Below are 17514 nucleotides of genomic sequence, written 5' to 3'. Positions count from 1 at the left end.
TCTTTTTCAAATGAAGGAAAACTCTGGAAGGAGAGGGTACAGAATGAAGTTAAGAGGTGATAGGCTCAGGAGTAATGTAAGAAAATACTTCTTTACAGAAAGAGTGGTAGATGTGTGGAATAGTCTCCCAATGGAGGTGGTGGAAATGAAGACTGTATCTGAATTCAAGATAGCGTGGGATAGGCATGTGAGATCTCTTAGGGAGAGAAGATAGTGGATGTTGTGAATTGGCAGACTGGATGGGCCATTTGGCCTTTTTCTACCGTCATGTTTTTGTGTAAAAAGAAGGAGTTGATAATGATCCTGATATACCCCCTATACTTAAAGTCTAGGTAGTTTACGATAAGAAAAACAAACAAGGCCAATGAGACACAAGGAACAGAAGGCAAAAAGGGAAAGATACAGTTATGCATAAGGAAAAATGCTGGGCAGGAGGTAGGATGTGAACGGTAGCTGAGGCCTAGCTTAGTAAAGAAGGGAAGGTGGCTGAGAAATAAAAAGCCTTAAGAGGAGATTTGGATTGAGTAATCAATTTCACAGGGTAGGAGCTGAAATACTGAAACAGGAGTGATGGATGTTTGCCCAACGGATCTGGTGATAAATTGGAACAACTGCCAAGCGTTGATGGATGGTATAGATAGGCCTTCATGATTCTGTGGGGCCCTTTTACCAAGCTGCAGCAAAACTTGAGCTTAGCACAACACATACCGTACTAACGCAGGACTTTTCCAAGCACCAAGCCCAGATTTACCATGGTTATAGATTAAGGATTTTTTCAATTTGATTTTCACAACTACCATGCTAATTTTTCCATTAGCATGAGGGACTTGCAAACAAATATTGCAGGAGCACTTACCATCTCCTATTTAGAAAGAACTAAGGAGCTGATTCTGTATAGGACGCCGGTCTCAGTGGCTGCCTAAGGGACTGAGAATCTTGTACCAGTGTCCTAAACAGAATCGCATCTGCTCTAATGGACAGATGCCTAACCCCCCCCCCCCCCCCCAATTCACTAACTGGCACCCATGTCACAGGCGCCGGTTAGAGAATCGTACCTTAGCCTGATTGCAGGGTTGTCAGGGTGGACTTAGGGGTGTCAGCAGTTGAGGGGGGTGTCAGAGGTTTTGGGAGGGTGTCGGCAGGAGGGAGTGGGCAATCCCTCCTGCCAGGCTACAATTGCAGGGGTATCAGGGGTTCAGGGGGGCATTCTGCTGATTTCAGGGGTACATGCCAGGGGGTCCTCTGCTGCAGCTGACTCAGCTGATTGCAGCATGGATATTTTTGCACCTGATCAGCTGGGCCAGCAAGACTCTCTGAAGCATGACTTCTGGCTCAGTTGATTGGGGATTCCCTTGCCACAATTAGCTCAGCTGGCTGCATCTATTTTTAACTTTTGAAATGTAGGCCCTACCCATCTCCCTAGACCCGCAGCAAATACGTCCTGCCTCAATGATTATTTTTTCTAAAAATGTGTGTCACAATTGGCTGCCAGACAGTGGTAGAACACCTACCACTGCCTACAATCAGGTTGCTCGTTTATAGAATCAGCCCCTAAGTGCTCTCATGTTAAAGCAGTATTAGTTGCGCTAATGCAAATGTGCCAGTTGGATAATGCTTCTGTGCCACTTCCCTGCCCATGACATACTACATCGTGGAAAAAAAAAATTCAAATTTAAACAGTATGCAATTAGCGCACACTACCAAATTACCACAAAATGCTTTAACATATTTTGCTGTATGCCTTTTTTCCCATGTTAAGCATGCATTTGTGTTTACCACATTTTAATACAAGGGCCCTTGGTTTCTAGAAGAGTGAAATGCTCAGCAAGGCTTATAGTGAATGAGAAGATCAGCCAGGAGCAGTGGATACCTCATAGGTTAAATCTAGTGAAATAAAAAAGGGAATTCTGTAAGATATGGGAGTATTGTGTTCAATTCTGGTCTCCTTATCTCAAGAAAGATATAGCGGCGCTAGAAAAAGTTCAAAGAAGAGCGACCAAGATGGTAAAGGGGATGGAACACCTCTCGTATGAGGAAAGACTAAAATGGTTAGGGCTCTTCAGCTTGGAAAAGAGACGGCTGAGGGGAGTCTACAAAATCCTGAGTGGAGTAGAACGGGTACAAGTGGATCGATTTTTCACTCCGTCAAACATTACAAAGACTAGGGGACACTGGATGAAGTTACAGGGAAATACTCTTAAAACCAATAGGAGGAAATTTTTTTTCACTCAGAGAATAGTTAAGCTCTGGAACGCATTGCCAGAGGTTGTGGTAAGAGCAGATAGCGAAGCTGGTTTTTGAAAGGTTTGGACAAGTTCCTGGAGGAAAAGTCCATAGTCTGTTATTGAGAAAGACATGGGGGAAAACACTGCTTGCCCTGGATTGGTAGCATGGAATATTGCTACACCTTGGGTTTTAGTCAGGTACTAGAGACCTGGATTGGCCACCGTGAGAACGGGCTACTGGGCTTGATGGACCCAGTAAGGCTATTCTTATGTTCTTGTGGGAAGCAATGCTCAGACTGGGGGGGAGGGGTAACATGGTCACATGGGGTTTTTTTGGCCTTAAAGTAGTTTGATCACTGTATTTTGTACTGCAATTGGAGTACTGTGTTCAATTTTGGAGGCTGTCTTTTGCCAAAGACTTAAAGTGGTTCAGAGAAAAGCAACCAAAATGTTATGAGGGCTTGAAGATTTAAATATGTAGAGCCTGGAGGACAGTAGAGAGACGGGAGAAGGGGGATATGGTACAGGCATTTAAATACTGGAAAGAACAAACAAACCTTTTTGAAAAACAGGGGCCCCGAAGCTGCAAGGGGGAAACTGAAAAGCAAAATGAAGGTGGGGGTTAAAGCGATGTGGCAACAAAGATAAGAGTATTTCCAAGTTGAGTGAGGATAGTGGTAATCTACATGGAGCAGTAGGTTCTTGGCCAACTGGAAAGATCTTTCTGGTCTTCCATATTTCTGCTACAAAAGTGAGATAGCACCAGAATGCCCTCTTCTTCACCTAGAGAGTGGTAGAAATCTGGAACGCTCTTCCTGAGGCTGTTATAGGGGAAAGAACCCTTCAGGGATTCAAGACTAGACTCCAATAGGGCACTGACGTAGGGGCCGCCGCGTGAGCAGACTGCTGGGCACGATGGACCACTGTTCTGACCCAGCAGTGGCAAATCTTATGTTCTTAACTGTACTTGTATTATTTGCTGACTTTAAAGGAGAAAAAGACCTCAAACTCCCTTTGAACTCTCTCAAAGTTGGTATTCAAGCCTATTGAGTGGGATATCAAGTTTCAAGTTTATTAAAATATTTTTTGACCGATTATAAAGGTTTCTAAGCAGTTAACAATATAAAATTACATAAAAACAACTTATAAAATTGCTTAAAAACGTATAAGAACAAGGGATACTAACTAGCATCCAATCGTAACAAATTATTTTATGAGACATACAGACTACTCACAGTGGGATAGTAGGGAAGAACTACAATTGTTATAGGAAAGGTGAAATAAAAAAGGATAACAAGATAGGTTGGGTAAAAAATAACAAAAGTTTACATATTAATTTTTAAATTCTGCCCTTAAAAGGACAATTGATGTCCAAAAGCATCTTGGAATAGAAATGTTTTTAATTTTGCTTTAAATTGTTTTAGATCGGATTTGTAACACAAATGGAGAGGTAACGAGTTCCATAGAGTAGGGGCAGTAACAGCAAAGTTGTTAGAACGCATTGTATTAATTGATTTTAAAGAAGGTATAACTAAAAGATTCTGGGAAGTTGAGCGAAGAGATTTTGATGTGCTATATGGAATTAGAAGTCTGTTAATGAAATCTGGTTGATTATTCAGTTTAGTTATGAATGTTAAAAGTAGAATTTTATAACTAATTCTGTGCTCGACTGGTAACCAATGAGCGTTAATCAAAAGGGGGGAAACATGATCGTATTTTTTTGCCCCACTAATAATCTTAATGGCAGTGTTCTGCACGATCTGTAGTCGTCCAATCTCCTTTTTTGTAATACCCTTATACAGAGCGTTGCAATAGTCTATGCATGAAATTATCAAAGAGTGAATTAAAGTGTTTAGTGAAGCTGGTTCGAGTAGCTTAGCAAGGGAACGTATCATTCTTAGTCAGTAGAAACATTTCTGAACGACTGTACTAATGTGAAAATGATAAGAGAATTTATTGTCAAAAGTAACTCCCAATAGTTTTAAGGTAGGAACAGTTTTGATAGGTAATGATTCGATTGTCAGAGGGGCTTGAAGTGATATTCCTTCTTTAAACGGAAAGGTCATTAGTTTAGATTTATTGATATTGAGAGACAGTTTATTTGAATCTAACCAAGATTTGATTTTTTCTATTTTATGATTAATGGCGACCACTTCCTTATTATTGAGATCGATGGGGTGAAGCAGTTGAATATCGTCCGCATAAGCGAATGTGAAGAAACCTATAGATTGAGAAACTGTCAAGAGAGGTGATAGGAAAATATTAAAAAGCAGTGGCGATAGTATAGAACCCTGCGGTATACCATATTTGGAGGAAAAAGATTCAGATGAGTTACCATTGAAAATAACTTTAGAGGATCTATCTGTAAAGTAAGATATAAACCAGTCCATGACCTGGTCCAATATACCAATTTTCTGGAGACAAGTTAGAAGTAGGCTGTGATCAATAGTATCAAATGCGGAAGAAAGGTCTAAAGAAATAAGCAGTACGGATTGATGGTGGTCGAGATGGTATAATATTTTAGTGGTAAGTCCTAGCAGAGAAAGTTCCGTAGAATGGCAATGACGAAAGCCAGTTTGATTGGGATGAAGTATGTTGGTTTTCTCGACAAAATCAGAAAGTTGCTGGAAGACTATTTTTTCTGTAAGTTTAGCCATGAATGGTATGTTTGCTATGGGGCGATAATTGGACAAATCTTGAGTGCTGACTTTTTTATCCTTGATAATCGGATGAATAATTGATTGTTTCCAGGTCTCAGGTAAAGAACCGGAAGACAAACTTGAATTAACCAAATCTTTTATGTATGGGCCAAAAATGGGAAAGAATCGTTTTAATAGGAAAGGGGGAATGACTTCTGTGCTAGTCCCTTTTATGTTAAGCGTGTTAATACATCTTTGTATTTCCTCCAAGCTAGGAGGGGTGAAATGAGAACATTTGGAATAGTTGAAGGGGAGGAGCCTACAGAATCTTCAGAGGAACATGAAATAGCGTTAAGCGGTAAGGTTCTCTGATTTTCTGAACCTTACTAACGAAGAAAGCGGCGAGAGCTTGCACTGAGGGAATGGGACTGGATATGTTTGTTTCTTTTTTCTTTGTAGTTAAAGATTTAACAATTGCGTACAAAGCGGAGGAGTTTTTAGCTTTCTTGATTTGTTTAGTATAAAAGTCTTTTTTGGTTCTATTGATTTCAGATCTGTAGTATGTGGCGTGTTCCTTGAATTTGTTATAGTTGTGTGGTGATTTATTGTGCCTCCATTTACGTTCTAAGGAACGTAATTGTCTTTTTAGTAGGGTTAAATTTGAGGAGTACCACGAGTTTTTTTGTTTGCGGGGAGAGATAGTAAAAGTGACTGCTGGTGCAATAGAGTTTAAAAGATCGACAATAGATTGATTCCATGCTTGAACTTTTTCGTCAATATTAGAACGAGATAGTTGTTCAAAAGAGAGATAAAAGTTGGAAGATATGTCTGCAGCTTCCAGCTTGTAATAATTCCTGCTGGTAATTATTTTAGGTTTTATATTACTTTGGTAGTTAGATTTTAGTTGTTGAAATGAAATTAGATAGTGGTCAGACCAAGGGACAGGTGCAATAGAAAATGCTTGGAAACTATTACATTGGGATACTGAAGTTAATACTATATCTAGGGTATGGCGGTGATATGGGTGAGATTGGTTATTAATAGAAAAGTTAGAATTTCTGATGTGGAAGTATTCTTGGAGTCATCAAAATGAATGTTGAAGTCACCTAGGATTACGGGATTAACTGAAGTGACACAAAAGTCCAAAATGATGGATTGCAAGTGGGTCAAATCCTCAATCATGGGTCAAAAAACCTCCTTATAATATTAACTATCATGCGTGTACCATATATCAAAACAGCATGACTTATCTTAAAGGGTCCTGATCCCAACGGGATCCGTATCTTCAGGGGATCAGAAAATGTAACTTGCTGTTCTGAAGAACCATACATCCAATATATTACCCAAACATTTCGGGCGCATTGGCTATTTACAGAAATGTAACTGACTTTTACAGGCTTGGTTGTTATTGACTAACATTACTAAGTTGTACAGGTAACGAGCTTTACATTCTGTGGGTGAGCATTGACAGCTGGTAACAGCTTTATCTCTAGCAACAGAAAATGAACAGCCTGTTACCAGCAGAAATGCTCAGGTTGTCACTCAGTGTGGTTTTAGCTTAATTTGCTTTCCGTTCTAGGATTTAAGGGTAAACTAGATGCACATCTCCCTTGAGAAGCTTACAGTGATATGGGGACTAAAACTATGCCAGGGTAGACCTGGCGGGGCCTCCGTGTGTGCGGATCACCGGACTTGATGGACCCAGGGTCTGATCTGGAGATGGCAATTCTTATGTTGATTGTAGCTGTTTTACTCTCATTTCCATTATTAGATTATTTTAGAATAGCACATTTATCCCAACAGAGTGATGTGTGGTGTACTCTGAAGAAAGGATTCAGGGCAGCCTATAGTCCTTTTTCTGTGCTAAAATCACACTGAGATTCCCTCTCTGACCTTTAGCAGCTCGAAGATCCAGAGCATTAATACCTCTGCAGCGAAGTGTCTTCTAATACTAATTCTTCTCTCTTGGTGTACTTTGCTCTTTGCTTTTCCTAGGGCTTCCCGTCAGGTTTTCAGGATCTCCACACTGATTTCCAAATGCTAGATCTCCAATGCATTCAGATTTATCTCATGCATATTCATTGCAGCGATCCTGAAAAGCAGACTAACTGTGGGATCCCTTAGGACAGACTTGGGAAGGGAGGCAGTGCATGTTAGGAGATGGAAAAATGTTCTATCCTTGGTCAGTTCTAGAAGGGCACTAAAAGTTAGGCACCCAAAATCTAGGTGCTAAGGTAGTATTCTGGAACAGCAAATTTGTGAGTCAGTAGCCAAAATGTAGGTGCCACCACTTAAGCTTGGCGCAAAGCAGATGTAAATGGATGTGCCTAACTGACAGAATTCTTGTACAATCTCCCTTTATTCCAGGACCAGTGGATTTTCTGCATCTTTAGCCACCAGGCACTGTAGAAAGCTTCAGATGATTGAAGTCTTAACTCCTCTCTCTGCTAGCATATCCTGGAGCATGCCCCTTGGACCTCAGCCTTGCTTTCTACATGCCAGCCTGTAGGAGCTTATCTCTTCTGCTCATTTTTTCTTTTGCTAGTTTTCAGTAATTTTTTTCGGTAATTCCTTCACGGGTTTGCCTTGTGCAGTGGGAGATTTCAGACCATTGGAGAACGTCTGCTTCTGGGTGGTTCCCTGCGCTGCAGTAAGCCCCCTGGAGAGCCTGCAGGTCAAATCGTGGCTCTGGAATCAGGAGCTAGGTTGCCCCAGGTTCGTGTAGTGCAGGCTGAGCAGTTCCATGGAGGCACGTCCAGGACTGGAGCCAGGCAATGTGCCTCCGCCAGATGGATGTGCAATTTATCCGAGGGTGGCAGAGGTCACTGGCCATGATGGTAGGGCTAGTGGGGCAGTCAGAAGATTTGAAATCCAGAGGCTTTAGATCTTCCTATATGCTGTTTCAGCATTGCCTGCATTCTTTCCCGTTCAGCACAATGGAACAGTAAGTAACAGAGTGACATCCTGTTTTTGTGATTTGGGGGGGGGGTCTTAAAAAGGGGGTTTGGGTGGTTTCCATGTATGCCCTACCCCTTTCCACTGCTAAAATTCCAAAATTGCCATTATTTTTTTAGGGATTCCTGTTCCATTCCCAGGCTATTTCTTGTAAAATTGGCACCCCTGACAGCTATCTTGTATTTTTCCCAATTTAAATAAAACTATATTTTTTATAGTTAGGAGCTTCATTTTTGCTCTAAACTTCACAGATGGCCTCTTCAGGTCAGGATGGGTCAGATTAATGCCTCATTTGCAGAGAGAGAAAGGCTGTCGGATGTGCTGCCATGTTCCACATGTGCTGTGGCCCGCGAGGGGGGGCAAAGTTTGCATGGATGCAGTGCCTTCCACATCTAGGGAGACCCTACTTGAGCCTTCTGCCCCAGTTTCCATGAAAATTGCATCTGGGGGCTCTCAGGAGAGCACTGGTGGTGTTTCGGTGAAACATAAAGCATGGTTCTGGAGAAAAGCCTCATAAATCGTCCAAGCATTCTGAGGTGCACAGGGTAGCTCTCACCACAGGAGACCTTTTTACCCCGGAATTTGTAAATATGCGCTATCAGGTATACTTAGTTAAGAAGTCCATGCCTGTGGTCACCCCACTGACGTCTGGGCCGTCCTTTGGGTGCCGCCGTTCAGCCTGAGTCTTTTGCTTTGTTCCCCAGCGGGGACCCTGGAGTGTGAAGTTATCAAATTTGCGGATGAAACTAAACTCTGTAGAAGGGTTAAAAATGCGGAAGAGTGTGAGGACCTACAAAGGGACCTAAACAAACAGGAGGAGTAGGCGAATAAATGGCAGATGGACTTCAATGTAGGGAAATGCAAGGTCATGCATATAGGGAGAAAGAACCCGATGTTCAGCTACCAAATGGGGGGATTAGTATTAGAGGGAAGTAACCTTGAAAGAGATTTGGGTGTACTGGTGGACACAACAATGAAGTCAACAGCACAATGTGCAGCAGCCGCGAAGAAGGCAAACAGAATGTTGGGTATTATTAAGAAGGGTATTACGACCAGAACGAGAGAAGTCAATCTGCCGTTGTATCGGGCAATGGTGCGCCTGCACCTGGAGTACTGTGTTCAGTATTGGTCACCGTACCTTAAGAAGGATATGGCAATACTTGAGAGGGTCCAGAGGAGAGCGACACGAATGATTAAGGGCATGGAAAACCTTTCATACACTGAAAGATTGGAGAGATTGGGGCTCTTCTCCCTGGAAAAGCGGAGACTCAGATGAGACATGATAGAGATCTACAAGATCATGAAGGGCATAGAGAGAGTAGAGAGGGACAGATTTTTCAAACTTTCAAAACATAAAAGAACAAGAGGGCATTCGGAAAAGTTGGAAGGAGACAGATTCAAAACGAATGCTAGGAAGTTTTTCTTTACCCAGCGTGTGGTGGACACCTGGAATGCGCTTCCAGAGGACGTAATAGGACAGAGTACGGTACTGGAGTTCAAGAAAGGATTGGACAATTTCCTGCTGGAAAAAGGGATAGAGAGGTATAGATAGAGGGCTACTGCACAGGTCCTGGACCTGTTGGGCCGCCGCGTGAGCGGACTGCTGGGCGCGATAGACCTCGGGTCTGACCCAGTGGAGGCATTGCTTATGTTCTTATGTATAAGGGCAATTACGTCGGTCACTCTTTCAATCCCTCTGCTTTCTCAGAAAGGTTTGGCGCCGGCCACTGATGTGGCAAATTTAGCGGAGCTCCGCGATCAGAATCCGTGTGAGTCCCGGGACCTAACTGACAATCCCACAGTGCACAGATTCTTCAAACCTGCTCGTCTAGAGGACCTCATCTCAGAATCTCTGCAGGAATTAAAACTGCAGCCGGATCAGCCTGTCCAGGAGGAATGTTCTTTCATGAGTGATCAGAGGCCACTAATTACCTCCTTTCCTGATAACCCGGCACAATATGTACCCTGGCGTCCTGGCATTTCAAATTTTGATTCTCTTTCGCTAGTCTTATTATTTCTAAAACATGCTGGTATCTAAACAGCTTAAAAATTATTGGACGTGGACCTTTAAAACTGTCTGGTCTTTTCATAGGCACCCTATGTGCCCGCTTTATTTCAATTGGATATTTAGGTTTGAAAGCCAGGACTTTCATAAGGAAATTTTCTACAAAGGAAATTGGGTTTCCTTTCTCCACCCCTTCTGGTACACCCAACAGCCTCAAATTTGATCTTCTCATTTTATTAGAGCAGTCCTCCAGCTCTTTGGTGAGTAATAAAATTTTTTCTCTGTCCATTTTAAACTGCCTTCTTTCCTTTTCAAAATTCTCAGCATTCTTTTCTAGGTTGCTCACTTTTATTTCTAAAACCTCCGTTCTTTTATTAAGTGTTGCGACTTCCTCTTGCAATCCATTTAATGTTTTAGTATTCAAAACAATTTCTTTAATAGCTTTAACCTCTTTAAGGATTTCCTCTTCACACTTGCACTCTTTAGGTAAAGGGGTCTTCGACGGCGTGACCAGCTCCGGCTTTGATCGTTTACCTGCACTTGTCATGGCTGAATCTGTTTTATTTTGCTTACCAGAAGCCATTGTACAATAATATGGTTATAAAACGGCTTTTGAAAACTTTTCCGACACTTTTACAACTTTTTAATTAAACAGATGTCTGTTATCATCGGGAGCTCTCCCTTCACCCGACCATTCCGTGCAGCTCCAAGCCACGCCCCCCCTTTATTCATTTTTCCATTTTACAACAAGTGCACAATATTACATCATATTAAACTTTTACATATCACTTGATATTCATTCAATTATGATTTTACATAAATAAATTTATTCCCTCCCCACTCACACTTTCCACAAGTAATTTGATTCAAAACATCATATACATGTTGTACTCGTATCTATAATAAGACCTTTAAAAGAACTTTCTACCCTCCCCCCTCCCCTTACGTATAAATGTACTTTCATTGGAAAATGATGTCTAATCATTACAATAATTTGTTAATGGCCCCCAAATCTTTTTAAAATTATTAAAATTTCCTTTTTGTATGGCAATTGACCTCTCCATTTTATAAATATGACATAATGAATTCCATCAGAATGTGTAGTTAAGCCTATTATAATTTTTCCAATTACTGGTAATATTTTGTATGGCGACCCCTGTCATGATTAATAAAAGCTTGTTATTACTTGGTGAAATTTGACTTTTTGCTCTCATTGACATCCCAAACAGAATTGTATCATATGATAAAGCTACATGGCTTTCTAGTAAACAATTAATTTGAGAGCAAATTGATTTCCAAAAGGCCATGATACAGGGACAAAAAAATATTAGATGATCCAAAGTCCCTGCTTCCAGATTACAATGCCAGCATCTATTAGACCTAGAGCTATCTAATTTTTGTAATCTAACAGGGGTCCAAAAAGCTCTATGTAACAAAAAGAACCAAGTTTGTCTCATAGATGCTGATACTGTAGATCTCATTCTCCAAGACCAAATTCGTGGCCGTTGAGACACAGAAATTTGATGCTTAATCTCAATGCTCCAAATGTCTCTAAGACCAGTCCTTGGTTTTTTATTCATATATTCAGATATCAATTTATACCATTGTGCGGCTTGGTGTCCCAAGAAATCCGCCTGAAAGCATAAAAATTCCAGACTATACTGATTATTAAGAATTTTCCATTCAGGGAACCCCTCCTGAATAGCTTGCTTCAGTTGCAACCATTTATAGCTTTGTGATTTATTAAGACCAAATTTTTGTTGTAACTGTGAAAAATCAAGCAGTTTACCATTTGAAATAACATCATCTAAAGTTTGTATACCTGCAATAATCCAATGCTTCCAAACGATTTTAAATCTGCCAATTTGAATCTTGGAGTTTACCCATAAAGATTGATTTGTAGATTTATGTAATGGATTAGGTGTTAAATTATTGATATAACGCAATGTTTTCCATGTATCCATTAAGGAGTAATCTAAGGAAATAAGTTTATACAGAAAGAGTGGTAGATGTGTGGAATAATCTCCTAGTAGAAGTGGTGTAGACAGTGTCTGAATTCAAAAAAGTGTGAGACAGGCACATGGGATCCCTTAGGGAGAGGAGGAGATAGTGGATGGATGGGCCATTTGACCTTTAACTGCCATTATGTTTCTATGGATTAGCTCTTTGAGATATCCTTTCTTAGATCAGCGGACTTTAATTATCATGTTAAATTTGATGAAATATGATTTATTTTAAATTATTTTTTTGTTTTTAGTATTTATTTCATGTTTTTGTATTGTAAAATGTTTGGTATGTATGTTTTACCCTGTAACCTGCCTACAGCTGAATAGAACAAGTAAAGTAACAGCAAATTGACAGTATTTCATGAAACAAACACTCCTGACATTTAAAACTCCCGCGCAGAGAAAATACATTATTAGAGAGAGTTTTATTTATTTATTTCATTTAGTTGATTTTCTAGCCTGGCCTCCCAGAGGAGTCCAGAACAGGTTACAATTTTACATACACAGTGGAAGGATAGCAACTGCCCAATAGATGGCATAGTGTGCTTAATTGATAGGGCACCATATACAAAATATTGACGCCCTTAACTGTTTGCACGGTAGAGGAGAAGCAAGCAGTCATCAGATTTTTGTGGTCAGAGGGTGTGAAACCTTGTGAAATTAATAGAATGCTGCAAAAGTATGGAGACGCCTGCATTGGCAAGAGAAGAGTCTATGAGTGGGTAGATGCATGTAAAAATGGGCGAACATCAATCCCTGATGAGTAATGCTCCAGTTGTCCCAGCATGGCTGTTATTGATGAGAAGGTAGGTAGTGCTGATGCTATTATTTGTGAAAAGAGGTACATTTCTTTAGAAGTTCTGGCCAGGGAATTGGATGTCAGTATTGGTTCCACATATACCATAGTCATGGAGGTTCTCAAGTATCCCAAGTTGTGTGCATGGTGGGTGCCTAGGACTGATGAGCTGACTGATGAGCACAAGATGATTTGTGTGCAGATTTCCACAGCCATTTTGTCACAGCATAATGATGATGGAGAAGAGGACAAAACCTGGGTGCATCACTATGAGCCTGAAAGCAAGAGGCAGTCTTTACAATGGTGTCACACATCATCTCCAGTCAAGAAGAAGTTAAAGTCTCAACCCTCTGCTGGAAAGGTCCTGTTCACTCTCTTATGGGATATGAATGGACCAATTTTGGAGCACTATTAGGAAAAGTGAATAATGCCTGATTACAGTGCTATATTGAAGGAAGAGCTGAAGCCAAAAATACAGAGCCGTAGCAGAGGACTTTGTCTAAAGGCATTCTTCATGATAACGCACACCCTCACACAGCTACTGCAACTCTTGACACCATTTGGAGATTCAGATTTCAGATCTTACAGCATCCTCCATTCAGCCCTAATCTTGCTCTCTCTGATTATCATGTGTTTGGACCCTTGAAGACCGCTTTGAGAGGACAATTATAGAGACCACCCCCTGCAAAAGACAAGATGTGATGCAACGTAAACAATATCAGCAACTCACTTCTTAGCATTGCAACGGAAAGTGAAACGAAACAAAAACCTATACGAAAAAGGAGATTACGGCTGAAAAATAGCTGGAAAGCGATGACCACAAATGCTCGCAATCTAAACAACAAAGTTCATGATCTGCAAGCCCTGATGTTAGAGACAGATCTGAATATTGTTGCTATCACAAAGGCATGGTTCGGTGAATCCTATGGATGGGATGCAAACATACCGGGATATAATCTTTTTAGGAAGGACAGAGATGGTCAAAAAGGTGGAGGAGTAGCTCTCTATGTAAAGATCAATATCCAAGCGACCGAAATGCAAGGGACCTGGGGAGAGGAAGAAGCGATATGGATTGCTCTGAAAAGAGAAGATATAACTTCTATCTATGTGGGTGTAGTCTTCAGACCTCCCACTCAATCACAGCAAATTGATAAGGATCTGATTTTGGATATTCAAAAGTTTGGAAAGAAAGAGGAGGTGCTGCTGTTGGGAGATTTCAACCTGCCAGATGTGGACTGGAAAGTTCCGTCAGCGGAATCGGAAAGAAGTAGGGAGATTGTGGATGCCTTTCAAAAGGCTCTGCTCAAACAAATGGTGATGGAACCCATAAGGGGAAAAGCGATATTGGATCTGGTCCTTCTCTTTCACATTAACAACAGTGTGTGGTTGTGCATGTTGTACCATAGAGGGAACACTGGGGACAGTTGGCCCTTTTGTCAGCTGGGAGCAGGGGTAAGCAGCAAGAATCTTAAAATGTACAAGTTCTGAGTTAGGTAAAGAACTCATTCTCAACCCTGGGACTGCCTGTATCTAAAAATATTAAATTTGCTGTTACTTTTTGAAACACCCTTGTAAATAAAAATTCTGACATGCCCAGGGTTAAAGTTGGGAAAATGGAAATGGGAAAGGATTTAAGGTACTGTCTTATCTTTGATTACAATCAAAGCGGTTTACATATTATATACAGGTACTTATACTCATGTGAAAAAATTAGGACACCCCATGAAATATTCAGTTCTTTCTTAAGAAAATGTTCACATATCGATGTCAAATCTTTTTATTATTTATTTATATCTGGAAAAGAAAGTGATGTTATTCTAGATAAACATCAAAATTTTTCCTTGATTTACTCATGAAACAAAAGATATCCACAAAAATGTATATTCTAACTGAGAAATAAATTAGGACACCCCCTTTGGCTGAAATAACTGTCTACCAGTCTCTGACATCGGTCTGAGGAAAGTTTGGCCCACTCCTCAATGCAGAATTCTTTCAGCTCTGAGATGTTTGAGGGGTTTCTTGCATGTACAATCCGTATCAAATCACCCCACAGCATCTCAGTGGGATAAAGATCAGGGCTTTGACTCGGCCACTCCAGGACTCTCCATTTCTTCATTTTCAGCCAGTCCTTGGTGGATTTACTGGTATGTTTTGGGTCACTGTCATGTTGCAGGGTCCAATTCTGCTTCAGCTTTAATTTTCTTACAGATGGCCTCACGTATTCTTCAAGCACCCTCTGATACACGGTAGAATTCATGGTGGAATCTATGATGGTGAGCTGGCCAGGTCCTGCTGCAGCAAAGCATCCCCAAACCATGACACTTCCACCTCCATGCTTCACAGTTACTATGAGGTTCTTTTCCTGGATAGCTGTATTTGGTGTATGCCAAACATGTTCTCTTTTCTGGTATCCAAATAATTCAATTTTAGACTCATCTGGCCATAGAACACTATTCCAGAAGTCCTGGTGTTTGTCTTCATTCTTCTGGCAAACTTCAGTCTGGCCTTGATGTTTCTCTTAGAGAGCAAACGTTTCCTCCTTATATACCTCCCATGCAAGTTAAATTTGTGTAGTCTCTGATTGTAGAGGAATGCACTTTCATATCAACAGTAGCAAGAGCCTGCTGTAGGTCCCGTGATGACATTTTAGAGTTTTTGGAGACTTCTTTTAGCATCTTCCGGTTTGCTCTGGGGGTCAACTTGCTTGGATTAGAGAGTCACATGGGGACAGAAATCCCACCCATCCCCGTGAAGAATCCCCTCCGTCCCCTATAGAAGTTACTTGTCCCCATAAAAAGCAGACTCTGTAACTCAGAGACTGCCTGTATACATAATTACCCCCCCCCACACACACACACACACACACCATACTAGGTGCACTTGCATTTTTCGGTCTTTGGCACCTTGCCCTTTAGGTCCAATATGTAAACGGCACTAGCAGACATGATGCCGTCTCCAGCCGCTGACACAACACATCCTGCGCTTCCTTCTTTCTTTAAGCCTGCAGCCCTTACCACCACGTCCATTACTTCACCACAGCGATCTGTATGCTCTGGAAGATGGGCGAACTTCTGTTTCTGGCCAGGCTTTGCTGTAGCTATGAGGGCTGTGTCAGTGTTCAGACTGTGGGCACTTGACACCGCCTGACTAATCAGCAGCAACGCAGTGAGCTCAGAACGTAGGCACATTGAGCGCCTATGTGCTGAGCTCACTGCTCAGCATGGCTGTTCCCGCCGCAGCGCTGGACCTGGACTGGTCTCAACTTGAAAATTTCAACTGGATTGACATTAGGTAGGCCTTGGTTCCATCCCCGTGGGAGTCCCGTATGCATTGGAGGGGTCCTCGTGGGAGTCCCATGGGCCCAGGAGGGGTCCCCATGGGAGTCCCATTGACCTCAGGGGGATCCCCGTTCCCGTGCAGACCTCTAGCTTGGATGGCCAAACCTGGGCATGTTGGCAGTTGTTTGGAAAAACCTCCACTTGTACACTATTTTCTGAACCGTGGAATGGTTAATGTCAAATTCTTTCGATATCTTTTAAAATCCCTTACCAGACTTATAAGCTGCTACAATCTTCTTTCTGAAGGTCTCAGACAGCTCTTTTGATCTCACCATGGTGTTCACTCTCACTGCAGCAGTCATGAGCACACCAAACTAAATATCTGAGGTTTAAGTAGGGCAAATCTCCTTCAAAATGTTGAGTAACAATGTTCTAATCATGTGCACCTGATGCGATACACCTGTGTGTGATTTGAGCCACAAGTGGGAGGATATGTGGGGGGTCCTAATTTATTCCTCAGTTAGAATGCACCTTTTTGTGGATATCTTTTGTTTCATGGGTAAATCAAGGAAAATTTTGTTGTTTTACCTGCAAATACAGTACAACACTTTCTTTTCCAGAGATAAATAAAAAAATATTTGCATAGATATGTGAACATTTCTTAAGAAAGAACTGAATATTTCATGGGTTGTCCTAATTTTTTCACATGACTGTATTTTATACCTGGGGCAACAGAAGTTAAGTGAGTTGCCCAGAGTCATAAATAGCTGCAGAGGGGATTGAGTAACCATTACGCTACTCCTTCACTTGGAGAAGCTTGTGAAAGAGCAGGCAGCCCACAATTATTTGGACAGGGTAGCCAAAAATGTAGCAGCAGCAGCAGCCCTGCCTAGAGAAATGAGAAGTCTCAATAGATATGTCTGCTGAGTTGGAGAGGGAGGGAGTTTTCCTAGCCTCACCTAAGTTACTTCAGGACAGCCAGAAACTGAAATAAACATTCTTCAATGGTCAGTGTGTGACAAAATTTTGTGTCTCTCCATAGACAATTTTCCAAAAACAAACATGCCAATAAGCACAGGAACATGGACAGACTGGAGACCAGCGTCCAAACATACTCACAGGTAAAACAAAAACTTGCTTAATTAGAAAGACTTCCAGTTCTATACCACCTTCTTTCATACAAGCAAAGTTCAGAACATATTAAATACTTCAATATGAAAGGGAAGGCTGAAACCTTAATTTCACTGAGGGTGAAATACTTGCTGTCTACCACCTTGGTTGAACTGCTTCAAGAAGGTACTAAATAAATCCTAATAAAACCAACCAACCAAGCTATACTGCACAAAAAAAGATAAAGGCGCCAAGCTGAATTAGGATAATACATAACTCATATTATTACCCCCTTAATGTAGTTTAGAGATCTGGATTTCTTGCCCTAATACAGCACTAAATAAATCATCCCACAATACATAGTAATGACATACAAAATATGTAAAGCAGCTCATTACTATGTAAAAACTATAACAGGAATTATCCTAGGACAGAGGTAGGCAATTCCGGTTCTCGAGAGCAACAGGCAGATCAGGTTTTCAGGATATCCACAATGAATA

General features: G+C 41.2%; 1 protein-coding gene across 8 annotated transcripts in view; it reads left to right on the top strand.

The window, feature by feature from the left end:
* Window positions 1-17514, top strand: part of LOC117365440 — a 362671-nt gene that overhangs the window by 320679 nt on the left and 24478 nt on the right. For 6 of the 8 annotated variants that reach the window (XM_033955907.1, XM_033955906.1, XM_033955904.1 and 3 more), the window contains one exon: window positions 16947-17025. The exons of the other annotated variants lie outside the window; for them this stretch is intronic. In XM_033955907.1, coding sequence (XP_033811798.1) covers window positions 16947-17025 — 79 coding nt within the window. The remainder of the gene's footprint in view (window positions 1-16946; window positions 17026-17514) is intronic. 8 annotated transcript variants of the gene reach the window in all.

This window comes from Geotrypetes seraphini, chromosome 8 (assembly GCF_902459505.1).
Source record: "Geotrypetes seraphini chromosome 8, aGeoSer1.1, whole genome shotgun sequence".
NCBI classification, from domain to species: domain Eukaryota; kingdom Metazoa; phylum Chordata; class Amphibia; order Gymnophiona; family Dermophiidae; genus Geotrypetes; species Geotrypetes seraphini.
This window is presented reverse-complemented; position numbering and strand designations above follow the sequence as displayed.